General features: G+C 38.4%; 1 protein-coding gene across 4 annotated transcripts in view; it reads right to left on the reverse strand.

Moving 5' to 3' along the window:
- FGD4 (FYVE, RhoGEF and PH domain containing 4) overlaps positions 1–19819 on the reverse strand; it is a 142616-nt gene that overhangs the window by 42896 nt on the left and 79901 nt on the right. For all 4 annotated transcript variants that reach the window (XM_045554048.1, XM_045554046.1, XM_045554047.1 and 1 more), the window contains exons 2-4: positions 19040–19192; positions 6547–6730; positions 1468–1957 (exon numbers count right to left, since the gene is read on the reverse strand). In XM_045554048.1, coding sequence (XP_045410004.1) covers positions 1468–1957; positions 6547–6638 — 582 coding nt within the window. In that variant the 5' untranslated portion in view covers positions 6639–6730; positions 19040–19192. The remainder of the gene's footprint in view (positions 1–1467; positions 1958–6546; positions 6731–19039; positions 19193–19819) is intronic.

Genomic DNA, 19819 nt, shown 5'->3' on the forward strand with positions numbered 1-19819 from the left:
TTGATTAAAGTTCTAAATACATTATCACTTTTTACTCTAAATATTTTAGTATTGGTCCTTTTGAATTTCTGCCTATGTTAAAGCCAATTAAGGCACGGCACCATAAAAAATCCTTAATAGATTTAAGACTTGGATTTTTCATTTACAAATTTTCCTAAAATCGTGACATTTTCAATTCTCAACTCTCCTACATAGGTATTTATAATCAATAAGAGAAACCAAGCAATGGAAACTTTTTGCTTGTCTTTAGAGATGTAAATGGCTTTCTAATTCTAGGGAAATTTATGATGATCTTTATATTGCACCTTTGATCTGAGAAATTCCAAGTATTATGTAAGAGATATATTTATTAATATTTCCAAAGTACTATATTAACATAACAAAATTGCAATGGCCTTGTTACTGGCATTACATAAAAGTTTCTGCTATAGTATAGGTAAATTATGAATATATTTCACCAGCAAATCAGCTCTTTGTTAGCTGATATTTTGTACATGCGCAGAAACACCATGCAGACTCTTTTCCTCTTTAGAAAGGATATGAATGTCCAGTTTGTGAAAGCCCCACCAGTTTATTACCCATGGCTGCTGTATTCATTAAAATTTCTTGCATTTAGCCATTTAAGTGCATGATTTGTTGCACCGGGGACACAACACCGGCCTTGAAGTCACAGCAGGAGGAATCTGAGCTATTATTGATTACAAACAGCAGTGTGACCTTGAAACATCACTTATGCTTTCTAGGACTGTTTCTTCGTCTATAAATGAATTGCTGAACTAAGAAGATCTTTAAATAGTCTTCTAACTCAAACTAAACCATTTATTATAAAATTTGGTATTAATTAGAAAACATTAAAAAAATAGAAGCATAGAAACAGTTATAAATATACTCTGATTAATAATTTGTTAATTATATATTAATATAATTATATATAATATATATTATATAATATATTAATATAATTATATATTATTAATATGTTAATATATATTAATAATACTTCCATACTCATGTCCTTAAAAGTAACACCTACTATTGGCAAGTTCATCTTCCAGGCCTACTATTAATTTGTCCAGATTAGAAACTTCTGGGGAAAAAAAGATTGTACAATTTCTTTTGGCTTAGCCCACAAATATTAGGAATGCAGCAGCAACATCAAGAGCAACAAAGAACATTTTCTTTCTGTATAAAAGCAGTATGTTTATGGTTTTCCTATATCAAAGTCTCCACACCGTTCTGACTTTTGAAATTTACAATAGAGATGTTAACAGAAGCTACGTAAAAAGTGAAATGTCTCCTGACAGCGTAAGGGAGACGCTCATTAGCAGCCAGAGCTTGAAAATCGTTCAACAGCTGGTGTGGGTGATCTGACTCATTCATTTCTTGAGTGCTATGAAATGAAGAGTTTTAGAACAGCAGTAGAATAGGCAGTGTTTCCCCTCCCTGTGAGCTAGTCTCATGCTCTACCTTCATCTCCTGGTGCTGGTCCAGCTGTTCCAGTTCCAGAGGGCTTTCTCCATTCTCCCTGTCTAGGACCTTGGCTTCTGTCTCTGCCCCTCCTTCCAGGGGGAGCTCCGGGCCTATGCTTGGAGTCCTGCAGCTGCCATCAGAAGCATTTCCATCACAGTCATTTGTTGTGGGTGATGCGGGACCTGGAGCAGGTTCATCTCTTTCTCCATTCACTAAGTGTGCATCAAGCAAGGGTTCCGAAGTTTGAAGAGGGGCATCTACTTTATCCTCCTCACATTCCATCTGGCTTTGCGCTGCCATTATACCGTTGGCCACACAAGTCTCTGCACCCTGAGTCTGGTCGGTATCATTTTCCTGCTTCCACGGCGGGTGCTGGGAGAGGAGTTTTTGTTGAGGTGTGGTTATCAATCCATGCCTTCCTGGGGTTCTAGGAGCATGTAGGTTCCCAGCAGAATCTTTCTTCAAATCGCTATAATTTGATAATGCACTAAAAGATAAAACACAAAGGAAGCATGAAAACATTAGCATGGAAAAGTTCTAGAATAAAGGCAAGTTTGTCCCAGTTGAAAGGGATATTTGGTGAAGATTTTTTTCCTATCTCTGATGGTTTTAGAAACTTGGATTTGAATATTCTCAGTCTCTTGGGATGCTCTCCACATTAAACTAAACATGTAGATAAAGATGACAAGCCTGATCTTTACTTATAGGGTCTGGAACATTTCCTTGGACTGTTTAATAAGAGTAAAGACTTAGATGTAAGAAATATTTGTATATAATACAATGATCTCATCTCAAGATTTTTATTTATTGATGTTTCTTAACATTTTGTTTTTTATCATTTTCAAAACAGGTATAGCATGCCCTTCATTTAACAAACAACTTATAAACCAAAAGTTGCTTTTATTTGGAAAGTATACCATATATTCTCAAAAACTTTATTAATACATGCTGTAATAGCCTTTTAATTGGGCTCTTCGTTTCCACTCTTTTTTTTAAAACTAGTCAAGTGCAGTAGCGAGAAGGGGGAAAGTAGTAGAACAAGGAATTCAATCTGTAACTGACTGTGAACAATCAAGTGAGATGACCTTCAGACCAGCCCTTTGCTTCCACTCTTGATCTCCTCCAATCTAGTCTCCACAACTCAGTCACAGAAATCAAAATTCTCTGAGGGCTTCCTTGCACGCACACTTAAGGAAAAACTCATGACCTGATGACAGCCTATGAGATTTCACATACTCCCCCTGCCAATGCCTCGGCCTCCTTATATTCCATTCTCCCCTAAACTGGCTGTGCTCTTGCCACTCTCCTTGCTGTTCTCCGTTCCTGATAAGCAAATGTGTGCACCTTAGGGTCTCTCTGCAGCTGCTGTTCTCTGCCTAGAACCACCTCACCCAAAACGCTGGTGTGGCTGACTCCTTCTCATCATTCAGGTTTCTGCTCAGATATCATCTCTTCAAAGAGGCTGTCCTAGATTAGTTTATAACAGCACACTCTATCACTAAGTCCACGTCTTGTTTTCTTTTCCTTTGAAGTCCTTATTGTTACTTAACGTTGTATGCAGTCCTAATAGTACTAGTAAGACAATGGAACCTTACTCTCAATATATAACAATGTTCCTACAGAAATATTTTTATAGGATTTTCATCTAGGATGGGAGTGAGGACAGAATACGAAACTCTGGGCTATAGTCTTTGAGAGAGTCCTGTGCCTTAAGTGAGAAAAAGAAAACAATAATATAGACTAAAACGCTGTAAGGAACAGACTGTGCTGTCTTGTTCTCTGCGCGTTATTCCTATCTGTTAGCACAGTGCTTGACACCGGGGAAGTGCTCAATACACATTCGAGGAACTATGAATAATTGTGATAAGGATGATGTGATAGTGACAGTAAAAGCAAGTAACATTTATTAAGTGCTTACTAAGTATCACAACTTCATTACATTGATTATTTTGTTTCATCCTCATTGTAACTCCAAAAACAGGGATCCCATACACAGAGAAATCTAGGCTTAGAAAATTATATAATGTGGCCAATGTCACATGGCTAATAAGTGAAAAAGCCAGAGTTCAAGCCATGAAGTCCAGCTCTAAATCTCATGGTCTTCACAGAAGGACAGAATGAAGATTGGGTGAATGGGCGGGAGGTACGGTGTGGGAACAAAGTCGGGGGCTGGCTGTACTTCCCAGTGCGGGGGGAGAGGTGACAGGGTCGAGGGAGGCAGGGGAGGAGACAGCAGCAAGGTCGCAAGGACAATGCTGAGACGTGTGTCACCTTCTCTCTTCACTCCCCCCTTCCCAGTCACTGCTGCTCTGGACTGCAGAATGGAAACAAAGAATAATAACAGACAGCGAGAAAGTGATAAGCGAGGAAAAAAGATAGGAGTTAAGGCCAGGCCACAGAAAGGGAAGGAAAAATTTAGTATGGTAAAATGTAATATATATATAAAAGTTGGAGGTGGGTCAATATAAATAAATATTACACAATCCACCATTGATATTTCCCAAGCAGTCCTTGGAGATTTGAATCAAACCGTCCTCTTTTTCATGCCCGTATCAGTGTCTGGTCCCCTAATAGAAAGATCCTCAACAGACCCTCTGAACCAAACTTAAGCATGCGCAGGGCTTCTCTAAAGGACTGTTTGGGATCAGAGCTAGAAATTTTCCATAAGTGACACCAAGGGTGTGTGGGGGTGGGAGGACATGGATAAGGTGCAGAAGGAGTTAGTAAAAGCGGTAGTTGAACCAGTGCCTAGAAGATTCCTGCTGCTTTGTGGATGCCAAACCATGGGGGAAAACACTTGACCTTGCAAGAAACAATGTTTAGGTTTGCAGGAAAATGTTGTTTATTTCTGAAATCTTTAAGTCTTGCCTAGGTTAAAAAGAGTACTCTATTCTGAAAGAAAGGAAGAAAGGAAGGAAGGAAGAAAAGGGAGGGAGGGAAAGAGAGAGAAAAAGAAGAAAGGAAACCAGTTAAAAAAAATATCTTGCTGTAGATCTCTCATGTTAATAAAATAGGGCTACTTGGATCACTGCCCAGTGCAAAACTGTGGTGCTCAGGTAAGGTCTAACAGCAGTGTAATACGGCCCTCTATGACCACCCTGACCAGACTCAGACTCTAACTGATCTTGGTTCTTCCTGTCAACTTCCCATGATAACTCAGAGCTTGGCGACCACCCTCTATTTTATAAAGTGCTCGTTCAGGCCCTAATAACCAGGGTTAAAACCAAAAACCACCTTTGCAGGCACATGGATGCCACTTAACAGTAAATACAAATTTCCCACTACAGTCCTATAGAGCCAATGCCATATTAACCTACTCAGACACCAGGGGCCAGTTTGTAGTAGTAATAACTCACTGAGAACACAATTATTTGTCATATTGGCAGCACCACAATGAACAGCCCTTCACCAGACTTGCCGAAACACATGACACCCTATCTGCACTCAGAACAAACTTGCTTAAAATACAAATAAATTATAGCACATCTCTTCTTACGTCAAACCTTCAAGCTTTCCATCAAAAAATGACTGTGAATTTGTAAAGCTTGAAAGAGTAAAAAAACTGATATCAAAAAACTGTCAACATTTCACATGTAGGGAGGATACCAAAATGGTGGGGATTACAGGACTCAGCCTTTGGAAGACTGACCCATTCAGGGCTTCACAAAGCCGCCCTTGAAAGCGAGGGTCACAGGCTCTGGTGTGCACTACGATGGGGATCAGGACTCCAGGCCTCCTTGTGTTATGCAGTCACTGGGCATAGCCCCTGGACTCTGCAAATGGAGGGGTTGCTCTCTGTGGTTATTAAACCAACCTACCCTGAGAAGCAAAAAAAAAAAGAAAAAAAAAAAAAGTTCTAAATGGAATTAAGTCATTCCAGTAAAGATCACTGTAATTTAAGACAGCAAAGGTATTCATAAATCCTAGCTCAGAGGGGCAGATGTTGACATTTAAATATTTATGACCAAAGTTCCAACAAATGATCAGAAATGAAAAATGAAGACAGGTTTCTAAGTTACTTTGCTCCAAAGCTTGTAAATAGATACTGTCCTGTTTTTAAAATGAGAGACATTGCAGTTTTGTGCTTGGTCACAATTTCCAAAAGATTCTCAAACTATTTCCAAGCCATGATTTCATTACATAAATAACAATGAGTCCTGCAAATAAATAATAAAATCACCGAATGGGAAACTATTCCCCAAATTTCACTGGAATGAATGAAAAAATCTGGCTTCAAGGATGAAAGTGAAGCTATATACATTGTTTAATTACATACAGACTTTTTGTGACAGATAAAAACAAAACCCTTGTGAAAAAATTTTTTAAAAATTCTATTTAAGTCAGTGATGAAAATTCTTTTCATCAAAAGACTCTAAGAGAAAACAATTGAGTGTCTTATAAATAGAAAAGCAACCGATGCGGGTTTGCTTTTATGTTTGTCAGAAATATACACTATTTTACCAACTTTTTTTTGAACATTAGGACTAAAGAATAAATTATATGTAATAAATACAAAACTGAAATTTAGCATGAATTTTGCTATTAGTAATAATAGCTCTTTCCAAAACCTACCGTAAGATGGGGTATGTGGAGACAGGAAAGAGGGACTGAATGGGTATAGAAGACCCACATTAAGTAAAATGGATCAGAAAGAAGAGAGGGTTCCAGGGATGACACAAGCCCACAGGAGTGACATTCACAACGTACAAAGTAAGAACAGAGAGAGAGACAACCTCCTGGCCTTTCCAACCCAGACATCAAATGACCAACAGAATAACACACAGATACAGAGGAAATGAGAGAGCGCACATATATACAAAAGCACACAATTTGATGAAAAGGCTGGTAGACTACAGTGCTGCACACAGGTAATACATAGTAAATGACAATTCATATTAGGGTAAGATTAAATCATTTATTTAAAAAGTTCACTCTTTCTAAAGGCCTACCAAACCTAACAGGAATAAGATGCTATTAATATGTTCTTGATTTACAAAAGCTATGATGACTCTATCATCTTTTCAAAACCAGCTTTCTTCTTCCCCCTGCCTTCTCCCAATGCAAATTAACTCTTACCTGCCTCCTTCAAAGCGACTGATGAGATCTGATACCTTACTGGGTTTTTCTTTTGAGACACAAGAAGCAGAGGCAGGTTTAACTTCCTCCATCCTTGGTTTTGCACTAGGTAAAGCTTTATGCCTGGGGGTTTGGTGTATATTGGACGAAGGTGAACTCTGCAGGTGTAATGGCTTTGGAGGCACTGTAGAAAAAGAATAGAATTCAGTATTTCACTGATATTTTGTTCTTTAACCATAAAAATTCTAGTGTTCTGGATGCAATAATCTCCAGCATCATCCCAAACTACTGTAAAGGGGGTATGTAAAACTTTAAACCAAATAATAACCAAAGGACCTTTGTTTATTCTGGACATTTTCTTTGTGTCCTGTGGAAATCCCATCTCCAAATTTAAGTGGTTCTTTTGATTTTAGTTCTTAAATATGGCATCATTAAGCATCCAGGAATCTACATAAGTCTGTGGCATTCCAAACTCTATTACAGATAACACAGCAGTTATTCATCTAAAGAGGGAAAAGAAGGTGCTAAATTTGAGACTAAATCCTAGAGATACACTGTTTGCAACAAAACAGATTTTCAATATTAGACTGATAACAGATATACCGGAATCCACAGATACTAAGTTAAACAACATAAAAGCGAACAAAACAACAAACAACAGCAATATACTATTACATTAATATAGCATCTTCTCATTTAACAAAAGCACTTTATCTCATTTGATCTTAGGTAAAATCTTATACTTTACAGTTCTCTGAGGTAGGTACTATTATTTGCCTCTTATGTCCATGAAGGTTTAGAGGAGTGAAGTGATTGGCCTGGGGCAACGAGGCTAATCTGAGTTTATGACTGGTACCCAGACTCCAGCTCCTTCTATTATCAGCACTGCTCCCCATCATTAATCCAGCAAAAGGCAGTCGAGGGACAGAGGATTTCTATTACTGTTGTCTGCTACATTATATAGTTAGTGCTTTGGGTTTGGGTATTTGTTCCCTCCAAAGTTCACGTTGAAATTGGGTCCTCAGTGTCGGAGGTGGGGCCTAGTGGGAGGTATCTAGGTCATGGGGCAGATCCCTTATGCATGGCTTGGTGCCATTCTTGCAGTACTGAGTTCGTTCTCTAGTTCCCGTGAGACCTGGTAGTTAAGAGTCTGGCACCTACCCCCACCCTCTTTTGCCTCCTTTCTTGGCATGCAATCCCTGCACAGGCCAGCTTTGCAGTGCCTTCCACCACGGGTGGAAGCAGCCTGAGGCCCTAGCCAGAAGCCAAAGAGATGCTGGCACCCTGTTTCCTGTACAACCAACCTGTAGAACCATGAGCCAAATAACTCTCTTTCTTTATGAATTACCCAGCCTCAGGTAGGTAGGTATTCCTTTACAGAAACACTAAACAGACTAAGACCCCTGGCTTGCATCAATATACCCCACATCATATGTTACTTAACGAGTCCTTCACTCAATTACTAGAACAGGAATAGATCATTTCATGAAATACTAAAATTTTGAGAATTTCCCCAAAAGACTGTAGATGAGAAAACATAACATGCCATCAGTGCATAATCAGTACAAGAATTACTTTACTTTTGAAAATCAATACTTTTCTCTAAGATTGACATGCAAGGTAAAAGATTATAACATGTATGGTTTTTTCCACAGCTGGTTTTGGCAGATCAAATAGAATCATCTCTATTTTTCTTCTTTAAATCCTTCTCTTACTGTATAGAAGAAGGGTGAGGAATCATGTCTCCTAATTACATGTCCCATTCCCCACCCCCCGCTGATTACCCTGGTTTTCAGTTATCTCATCTCCTTTATAAACTCAGCTAGCTGACAGCCGCCTGATGCTCACTGGCCTAGATTTCATCATTTTGGTGCCAGCTTACCAATTTATTACACAGAAGGAAAAAAAATCACAATGAAATACAAGTGGAGCAATTAATTCACTGAAATCTCTTTTAATACAAACAAGAAGAAAATCCCAATGAAAAACTGGTATGCTTTTTTTCATGAAAATGATATTTTCCAAGTTTTGTTCAGGGGGATGACTAGTGTAGTATCAATTGGGAAGAAAAGGGCTTATATAAGATTAATATTTGTTAATTTTAAGGAAAAAATTCCTGTGTACAATAAATAAGTACTGAAGTAATAAAACAGGAAAATCTCCCACCAATAAAAAAAATTTAACATGTGGAATAATTTTAACGTTCTTAACTGGAATATTGTAAGAAGTGAACATATTTTCTATAATTCTATGTACTAAAATTGTTATGAAATAACTCCTCCAAACCTAGAGTTTATTCACTGAACATTATTTATTATGCGCCAGACGCTGGAAACACTCAAATGACACAGATCAGTCAGTTTCTCAGGGATGGAAATCTAAATTATGCCCATCTCTTAAAACTGTTTCATAGCATTGTGCACTTTTTCTCCAAAGTACTTATAATAATCTTTTATATAATAATTATTAATAAGTAGGGTTGAAATAATAAAGTGACAATAAAATATTAAATATATTATAGACTTAAAGCTTTTTCCTCCACAAGGCTAGAATTTCCTTGAGGGCAAGGAATACATGTCTCTTGATCACAACTATATTTATAGTGAGTATATGCATTGTGTTTGGCAAATTTGTGGAATATATATAGGAAATAATGTGTCATCAAGGACATCATATACTTGTGGGGAGACAGTTTAATGATGTTGATACAGGTGGGCATTGGGGACGCAGGTATTTTAGAAGCACAGGGGAGACATCTAATTCAGCAAGGGAGGTAATTCAAGTGTACAGTAAATCAGTAAACATATACATTTTAAATAAAAGATCACATATGGCACATGGATGACAAAAATCTCAAGATGATACATGAATGGCTAAAGTGTTAGAGATACCTTAGAGGAAAATTCTGTTCTTTTATAATTTATAATATAATAAAAATAACATGTATTTTGCTCAAAAGCCGTCACTCATGAATGAAAATGATTTTTTCAACTCTCAAAGTTAAGCAGCAACCTAGGAACATATAATGTAGAATTCAAAGGGAAATGTATTTGGTATACTATGTACTTGTAATGCTAAAAATCCAATTCCTATTAAAAACCAAAATGTCCTGTTTCAATTTAATACTTTGTACCCAAAGGAAATAACAGCAGTAGCAGGAGCAACTAAGAAATTGATAGCTCAAATTATTGAAACTAAATTCCTCTTCATGGCCACCTTTCTTAGTTTGTGGGAAACCAAAGAAACCGTAGTCATCTGTTATATATCTAAGGATTCATCTTTTTTCCTTCTCACTAGATGGTCTCCAGGGGTTTGCACTATGGAGTCCTATCTTCTTTCTTTTACATCTTTCCCTTCGTCAACTTCAGTCTCTTTCAGCAATGCTTTCAGCTACTGTGTCTAAGGATGAACCCTCATGCCCAAGTCAACCCCCCAATTTCTCTTACAGGATGAGAGTCAGCATTTCCAAATGCTCCCTGGACACCTCCTCCTGGGCGTCCTATCAGCAACCCCAGCTCACTGCATCTAAAACTCAGTTTACTACCACTTCTCCCAGCACACAAGCTTCTCCTCCACCTGTGTTCTCCATTTCTGTTAATGGTAACATCATTCATCTCAGAATCACTCATTCACTAAGTGTATATTTAACACTGGCTATGGACCAGACAGTGTTCCAGGCACTGCGGATCTGTTCCTTGGTCTCATGGATGTGCAGCCCAGTGGGGAAAGTCCTCTCTCCCTCTAACTTGACTCCCCTTTATAAAATCATTTACAGAGCCCAGTTGATTGTCTCTACACAGTATCTGTCAAGGGCTCCTTCTCTCCGTACCCAGTTACTACTCTGCGTAAGGCCCTCTTATCTCTCACATATCCCCTGCTCCCATATTTCAATTCACAACTCTATACAACAAAGAAACAGCAAAAATCAAAGACTCATATTATGTATGTATGTACATATGTATCTATAAAATGAATTTTTCACCAGCAACTTGTGATATCAATCTCCTTAACTTTTACTATGGGGTGACAAACGCAAACTCTGACTATTACCGTATTAAGAATTTGAGAGAGTTCAGCCTTAAAAGAAAGCAGCAAGATCAATCAGCAATGTCTGCCCTGGGTACAAATGGGAGACTATCTGCTATTATTGTTTTAAAATTACCCTAACAGTTAAAAACTCTCTCATATAATGTGTAACTGATAGCATATCAAGGGTGGTGGAATATGTCCCCTCAAATATGCCACTTTGGAATAAGGATTATTTTGATCAAAAAGGACTTGAACAGCAGGTGTAAGAAGGGCACTCTGACCTTCTCCTTGTTCCTGAAAACAAAAGATAAAAGCTCCATATAGAAGATGTCATTCCGATACGAGAAGGAAATAACAGTGTTATTACCATTGATGGGGAGTTGAGGCTGAGAAAAATCTGTACAAATAAACCCTATTAAACTAACTCTTTATCTTCCTAGTGACTTTTCCCCCATCATGAGGGAAATGAGAAAAAGCTCCTTCGTCTTCTTACATTTTCAAAATTTACTACTGTGTCCAATTCAGCATATAAGCATTCAGCTCTACCTGTTTGAGTGTTTACTTTTCTTGTAGAGACTCAAATGTACATGTTAAAAAAAATTAACACTTTTCTCCTCCTCATCTGTTTTATGTCAGTTTAATTCTCCTATCCAGCTAGAGACCAGAGATCCTAAAAGGATACAGGAGAAACTTTCCTCTCCTACACGTGTATAAGATCATGAATTAGAAAGGACTAGTAAATCCTTTACATAGCAATATAATCCAGGTTGTTAAGAATCAATTATAAAACTAAAAAGAAACTTAAAATCTAGAGCTAAATGGCTGGGCACAGTGGCTCACATCTGTAATCCTAGCACTCTGGTAGGCAGAGGTGGGAGGATCACTTGAGCTCAGGAGTTGGAGATCAGCCTAAGCAAGAGTGAGACCCTGTCTCTACCCAAAATAGAAAAAATTAGCCAGGTATGGTGGTACACGCCTGCAGTCCCAGCTACTCGGGAGGCTGAGGCAGTAGGATCACTTGAGCCCAGGAGTTTAAGGTTGCTGTGAGCTAGGCTGATGCCATAGCACTCTAGCCTGGGCATTAGAGCGAGACTCTGTCTCAAAAAAAAGAAAAAGAAAAAGAAAATGAAAAAGAAAAAAAAGAAAAAACAAATCTAGAGCTAAAGAAATCATGATTTTATACAACAATTAGTCAATGTTTTAAAAGACTGGGGTTTTTTTCAAATTAATTCTATAATGGAAAAAAGATTGTAAGTTGTAGGCAATATTCTAAAGAGACAGTTTATTATTAGTCTCTATTAGTATTAGAGATTATGAGAATGGAAAACCCTAAAGCTCCAATTCCTCTGCATCTTCTTTTAATATTTCAATTATTTATTTAGATTTTTTCTTTCTTCAGATAATATAATACATCTAGAAATCAATAATATGACATTTAAAACAAGCAAAACCATTTCCAGATTTAGTTTCACACTCTAACAACAATGTAGCATACAACTACCATCTTTCCCTATTTCAATGATAAACTTTTTATAGCAATAAGATTTTCAGGTAAAAGACACTCTACTCTGAATTTAAAATGTCTACTACAACATTTTTCACTGAATGAGAACACCTACGTACATTCTGCTAGGATAATAATGTTACTAAGAACCTTATTATACATCTAGATCTAAAGGAAAACAACATGTCTATTGGAAAGCCATCACAGTAGGTTGTTCATTTTCTTTGAAAAAGATTTCTTGGGGACCTTCTTTATACTTGCCTCATCTCCACACTCCCACCCCCATGCAGCCTAGATTCCAGTCACACTGAATTGCAGACTGCATTGTAAGCTTCCTAGGTTTTGCTCTGGCCCTCAGACTTGCACACACCTTGAATGTCCCTTGCAATCTCATTGGTCCACTTGGCAAATGTCCATACTTCCTACAAAGCTCACCTCAGTCATCAACTCTTTTCGAAAAAATTTACCTGACTAGTCCACCCCTAAAGTTCCCTTGCCCTCCCCACCCTGCCTTAAAAATCTTCGCATATCTTTCTCCATTAACTTCTGTCACATTATTTTGTAATAATTTTGAACCATGGTTCCTTGATTGACAGGAAAGGAGTCTTACTCATCTTTATTTTGGTCTACCTCTTCTAACCATCTGATTATATGTTAAGTAAGGTTCAACTCTTAAGGAAAATCACTATTTCACAAAACTGATTCATCATTTAATCTTATTTCTCCAATTAAAGACTGAAAAAATACATGCCTTCAGCCTACTTTGAGGGTGTTTAGAAAAGGATTTAAAAGCATGCTACACAGAACCACCCTACCTGTGAAAGCACTTTGTAACTGCACAAGATTAACACATATAAGACTTATCTATTTTTAAGATAGCATGTAACATCTCTGTGGAATTTCATGGTAGGACACAAAGTTTCAAGTCACAGTAATGCCCTTAATCTGCCCTTCTCCCCTTCAGCCCTCCTTGTTTCTTCTACAATGACCTGTGAGGATATGGAGCTTACAGACCCAGAAGACTTTTGTATCATATATAAGAAAGGAATAACAACCAGTATAAAGAACTCCCATGCATTATTAATTAAAAGATCCAACAACCCAAAGGGTGTAAATAGGAAAAAGTCTTCACCCTCATTAATCATCAGGGAAATACTAATTAAATCCATAATATGATACCACTTTGGCCACATCAGACTGACCAAAAATTTTAAATCTGACAATACCAAGTAAAAGTGAGATACATCATACATTTCTGGTGAAAATACAAATTGATAAAAGCACTCAGAATTTAGCATTTTCAAAATACATATCTTAGAGAGAAATTTTTATACATTTATATAGGGTTTTGTTTTCACTTTTTCATTAATTCAACAAATATTTCCTGAAAACCTATTAAGTTCTAGGTGCTTTCGCATATCAATGAGCAAAAGGAAAAACAATAAACAAACAAACAACAACAAAAAAAAACAAGTAAATCACAAACCAGAAAGAGGTAAGTGCTAAGAGAAAAGGGGAGTGGCTAGAAGAACAAGGTAAGTAGGAGCCAGACGTGGTAGGTGGGAGGGCAGTTTTCATATTAAACAGGGTGTTCACAGTGGGCCTCTTCGAGAACTTGGGGTTTGAACAAGACTCGGAGAATTACTTGGGGAAGGCAGTCCACCAGGTAGAGTGAAAGCCAGGGAGGGCTACAGTCTGGAGGCCAATGTGACCAGAGCAGAATGAGCAAGTGGGCAAAAGGTATTGAGGTCAGAGAGGGTGGAAGGGGCGGCCTTGCAAAAATAACAGGAAAATACCTAATCCTGCAATTTCCTAGCAACAGTTAAAGATCAATCCTGTGAGTTCTCTCAGTACCAGGCGCCCTGCAGGAGTTCTGTTTTGTACAACTTCTGAAAAGAGCTGAACAGATGGAAAAGAGAAATAAATCTTTCTCTTTAAAATTGTTTTTTGAGAATCTGCTTTTACAGAGTTCCTGCGTAAACAGCAGAACAAGCTGCAGCCTCAACCACACCTCAAGGGCAGAGTCCCATCTCCTGTGATAATCTCTCATCTCCAAGGAAAGGTGGGGAAACCAACTCTTGGACTTTGACATCCTGTCCCATCCTGCTTTTACTATCAACTGACAATCAACACTTTTTTTTCCTCTTCACCCCCCTTAAAATCAGCAAGCCACTTGGCCTCAGTGCTGGCTCCTCCCTTCTCTTTCTTTGCGATGCCCCTGCTGGCTCCCTGCCCCCTCTTCCCCTGCACTTTCCCTTCTCTCTCTCCTCTAAGAAGATAAAATAAACTTTTTTTTTTTACTTTTATATAACCTAATCTCTGTGTGGGAAATCCTTCTCTCCCCACGCTGTGAACACCTACTAAGCTTTCCATCCTAACAGGGGGGACTGATAGTGTAGCATCTGTGGACCAATGCAGGGACTTGGACTTTGTGCAAAATGAGAAGTCGCTGCAGAGTTCTGAGCAGATATGTGACATGATATGACTTAACTTCCAACTTAACTTCACCCTTTCTGCTGTGTTGAGAATGCAGGAGGACCAGGGTAGGAGCAGGGAGAACAATTAAGAGGTTGCCACGGAAATCCAGAAAAGAGATAATGGTGCTTAGAAGGAGGCTGGACTCTAGATATAATTTAAAAGTAGATGTCCTGATCAATTAAATATAAGGTATGAGAGAAGAAGAAAGGAGTCCAGGATGACTGAGACCTTTGGCCTGAACCACTGGGAGGATGGAATGGTCATCAGCTGACACAGCAGGTAGAGCGATGTTTGGAGAGAGAGATCGGCAGCTCAGTTTTGCAGATGCTAAGTTTGAGATATCTATTTGGCTATAAATAACATGGGCCTGGCTGAGCACGGTAGTGCACACCTGTAATCGGGGGAGGCCAAGCAAGGAGGACCTCTAGGCCAGGAGATCAAGACCAGATGGGGCAATATAGCAAGACCTCATCTCTAAAAAAAAGAATTTTTTTTTTTTTAAATTAGCCAGGACATAGTGGCACGCACCTGTAGTCTCAACTACCGAGAGGATTGCTTGAGCCCAGGAGTTTGAGGTTATAGTGAACTATGATCACACCACTGCTCCCTAGCCTGGGCAACAGAGCAAAACACTATCTCTAAAAAATAAAAAATTAAATAAAATAGGCTTTAGTACAGCCAAATTTACCAACAGTAAATAGAAAAAAACAATTTAATTATTTAAAAATTTACAAGTACAAAAAGTGATTATTGAAAATGAAAAGAGAAACTAATTGCCAGTTTAATTTTGGTGATTATCAGTAGACTTCAATTACTCTTATTTTAATACATATGTGAAAAGCTGGCAAAATATAAATGCATTATAAACTTATACTTTTAAAAGAATGGATCATTACACATAAACTGCTTTACTTTAGATGCAAATGAATAGGCTTAAATGCTCTATATATTTACATAAATTATTCAAACAATAGTGTGGCTTTTTAAGTTCATAAAACTTTTTACAACATATTTAGAATGAATGATGGAGACATTATATGGCAATGTGCACTTTGCCAAAGTAATCATGAGCTATGGAGAATGCTGTGGATCAAAGCTCTTAAGAGAAAAAGAACTGTTAGCTTTAAATGCTAAAGAAGCTATTTTGAGTTATGTGTAGCATGGCAGGAAATAGGCCAGTGTTAAAAGTGGTGAGCAAGAAGAAAGACTTATGTTTGAGGCTGCTCAGTAATTGGTTTGACTGGTAGGATTGGTATGAAGTGAATAAACCATTGTTTTCCAAGGCCTTAGGGTATTTTCTGAAGCTGAGGCAAAACAAGCTCTGACTATTGAATAAATCCCTTTCAAAATCTACATACTCCACTTTAGATCCAAATGCAAGTTTATCTAATCTCTAATCTAAAATTTAGCTCTTTCACCTTTTTAGAACCTATAAATAATTCTTCAAAAATATTTATATCTTGGTAATTAATAAACATAAACCCTATATTGTTCCAGACACACTACTATATAATCACCACTAATAAAGGTATGTAATACAGTCTCCTTTTAGAATTCCCAAAATAAATCATAGCTGTGGTCACATTAGTCATCCACATAAGAAAGAAAAACCCAAGATTTAATTATGTGCTTAAAAAGCACACAAAAGGATCTAGAGCTGAGCACTATTGATGTTACAGTTTGTATTAATTCTTCGTTTTGGGGGGCTGTCCTGTGCATTGCAGGATGCTGAGCAGTACCCCTAACCTCTACTCACTAGATGCCAGCAGCAACTCCCACAAGCAGTGTCAAACCAAAACGTCTCCAGATACAACCAATGTCCCATGGAAGTGGCGAGTAAGGGGTGCAAGGGCAAACCTGTATCCAGTTGACAACTACTAATCTAGGATACGTATCTTCAGTTAAAATTAAAATTACATTATGGATATGATGCTTCAGCAACCTCACCATTCACAACTTGCAAAGGATTTGCAATGAGGCGGGAATAAAGGTGTCAGTGTGATAATCCCTTGCTCCACGTAGGAGGTCCTCATTAGCACCCCGTTCTCTTCTCTGCCCCAGGCACTCAAATGTTCTTAAGAGTTTGGAGAACTTGAGAGTAGTTTCTCGCCACTGAAGGTAGGAAACACTTACTATTGGTCAATAAGTCGATCAACAGTACCCAATCTGTTTGGCAGCTCATCTGACAATACTAAGATGCAGCCTCATTTCAGGCATGTTGCTCTCTGTATTGTACACATTCAAAGTTTTAAACAAAGAGTAGCAGAAGCAAAGTGGAAGAAATGTGGCAGTGTAGCAAGTTTATTGGTGACCTGCTATGTATTACGGGAGGGGATACAGTAGTGCAAAAGGCAAGAAAAAACTGAGTCAGATGAGTAAAATATATAGTAGGTCAGACTGTAATGAATGAGAAAAAAAAAAGTTGGGATGGGGTGCTATGGTCTGAATGTCTGTATCTTCCCAAAATTCATGGTGACACACTCACCCCTAGGGTGACCGTGGGTGGAGATGGAACTTCTGGGAGGTGATTAGGTCATGAGGCTGAGTGAGCCCTTATGAATGAGATTAGTGCTCTTTAAAAGAGGCCCCAGAGAAAACTCTCACCCCTTTCAGTGTGTGAGGTTATAGTGAAAAGACGGTCATCTACAAACCAGAAAGCAGCCCCTCACCACACACAGAATCTGCCTGTACCTTCATCTTGGACTTCCAGCCTCCAAAAGTGTCAGAAATAAATTTCTGTTGTTTATACGCTATCAGTGTATGGTATTTTGTTATAGCAACCTGAACAAACTCAGACATAGGGCAATATAAAATTTCAGGGGTTAAGAGGGGGTTAAAATGGGTGCCAGGGAAGGGCCAAGAAAACCAGTGAAAGTATTTTGAAAAAGAAGCATAAAGTACTGTGTAATTTATTTAATATCTGGAAATATTTCCTTTAGCTAGAAAATTGTATACAATTAATCCATATTTAAGATAGGAAGTAAATATATTTAAACAGCAATATTATTACAGAACTGCAAAACCAAGGTCAAGTATTGTCTCCCTAAAGAATGAGATTATTTGGGCACACAGCAGCTCAGAAAGGACACTGCTGAGATTTATCTAAATATACTGACCGTGAAAACAATGAAGTAATACAATACATCTTCCAAAAAAAGGCTTTTTAAGTAATGAAATTCCTCTTTGGCAATTACATGAACTAGGAATCTATTCATCTTTTATATTCTTACCTCATATTTGATTCTTTGTCAACTCAGGTCTAATGAGCAAGATGGCATTTTGTATTTTGGAAATAAAATGGCTTAAATAATGGTCCAAAAAATTTCTATGTTGATATTCACATCAATGTTATAAAGGAGCAGTATGGTCAAAAGAAAATACAAGCTCATGAATAAGCTACGCATTAGAATCACCAATTAGCTGACATTACTTGATAGTGATACTCCATACCACCATGAAGACAGCTAGTAGCAAAAACAAGAAGACCAATATCCCATAATATAGAAGATTCAATTTTAAACTCATTTTAAAATTCTTTCAGAAATTTTTAAAACATACAACTTTAAAGAATAACACTAGTTCTCTTATAATGCATTCTCTATAACACTTTTTTCTTAGCAAGAACAGGAAAGAAACCAAACTATACACAAAATAAACAAAATAGAAATTGATTTTTCCAAAGTGTGGTAATTCTAAAAATGCGCAGTATTGTTTCTTGGCTGAATGTTCAGCATTCATTGTAAATGAAAATCTAATAGGAAGAAACTATACATTACACCATAGGGTAGCTTAGCTTTTGTGTTACATTTCAAAAGGCCTTGCTCTATCATCAAATGATAATTTTGTACTTCACAAAGTTAATATCCAGTTCACTGGAAATTTCTTTGTAAAAGGAAAACGGTCACTAAATAAACATTCAAAGCTTTCTACTGTCATACTTTTTTCTTTCCCCTTCTTGGCCCCTCAATCCTGAGGGAGGGATTGCTTACTTTTCATTTCTGTGGATGACCTTATCCCTAAGACGTTTTCAAGGCTCAGTTCCTTAACACTATCAAACAACGTTCTCCTTAAGTATGTTAAATGCTGTTTTAGAATTATCTGTTTCACGGATCCTCAGACATCTAGCAAGCCATTTCCTCCTGATGGTAGTCCCAAACACATTTACCACCAAGATAGTAAGCCAGGCCCCGTGCTAGGCCAGCACAATGCATGTAGAGATCACAGTCCCATAACGGGACGTGCAAACAATTTCAGCAACGTGAACGGACCCATAATAGAGAAATGTATAAGTTGTTTCAGGAGCTGAGCAAATACCAACCTCTGCCTGAGAAGGCTGACAGATCGACTCTTTTCTAAAAAATGATACATGCAATTCCACCCTTTTATAGCTTAAAACTCTTTCTCTGGAGTCATCATTTTTCTGTATCACCTTCCTCGGTCAAGAAGGCACCTGCCCGGATCACAAACCCCCGATAAGCAAACCTTGTGGCTTCGGACTCGCGGTCGCGGGTTTCGCTGGCGTTTTCCCATTTATTCCCTGAGCCTCTTCATCAGATACATTCTGATCAACCAGCCTGGTTGTGCTGGTCGTGGGACAAAGCGGAACGACAGTGACCTCTGGACAGATACTGCTGCCTGTGAGAGTTCAAAAACAAAGGACAGGTAAGAACGGAGGCAGAGCACAACTCTGCTTTGTGAGTTAAATTTCTCCTGACCCCACAAAACAAAACCGGTCATAGTAACAAGACGAAGCATAGAAATACATTTCCCATGTGGGCTGGCCTCGACAAAGGGTTTTCCTGGGAAAGAGCTCGTTCCACGTGCCTTAGGAACCCTATAATGCATGCTGACAGAGGACTGCCACACACCCTGCTCCCTTCCTAGCAGGGCCACTAAAAGGGCAGAACGCAGCTGCTGCAGTGTAGGCGAAGGAGAGGACAGGAGGCCCCCGCACTAATCCGTTAAAAGCGTTCCTTTCCAGTGTCCAGTCAGTCGCCAGTCACCCAGCAACTCCAAAGAACAAAGCAGGAGAGCACCAACGTGACAGCTGACCTAAAGACTCCAGAAGAATGGCTCTGTTAGAAAAGTACAAACACGCAGGGGCGCGTGCGTGCGCACACACAACCTCTCCCCCACTAGCTTACTCAGTCTGCACATCAACATCCATGACATAAGCTAGTGGTGACCCCCGTTTTCCAAAGAAAGAATCGTAAGCTTGTAGGGATAACACAGTCACATTTGTTTAGAACTCAAAACCCCAAA

This window comes from Lemur catta, chromosome 6 (assembly GCF_020740605.2).
Source record: "Lemur catta isolate mLemCat1 chromosome 6, mLemCat1.pri, whole genome shotgun sequence".
Classification (NCBI taxonomy): domain Eukaryota; kingdom Metazoa; phylum Chordata; class Mammalia; order Primates; family Lemuridae; genus Lemur; species Lemur catta.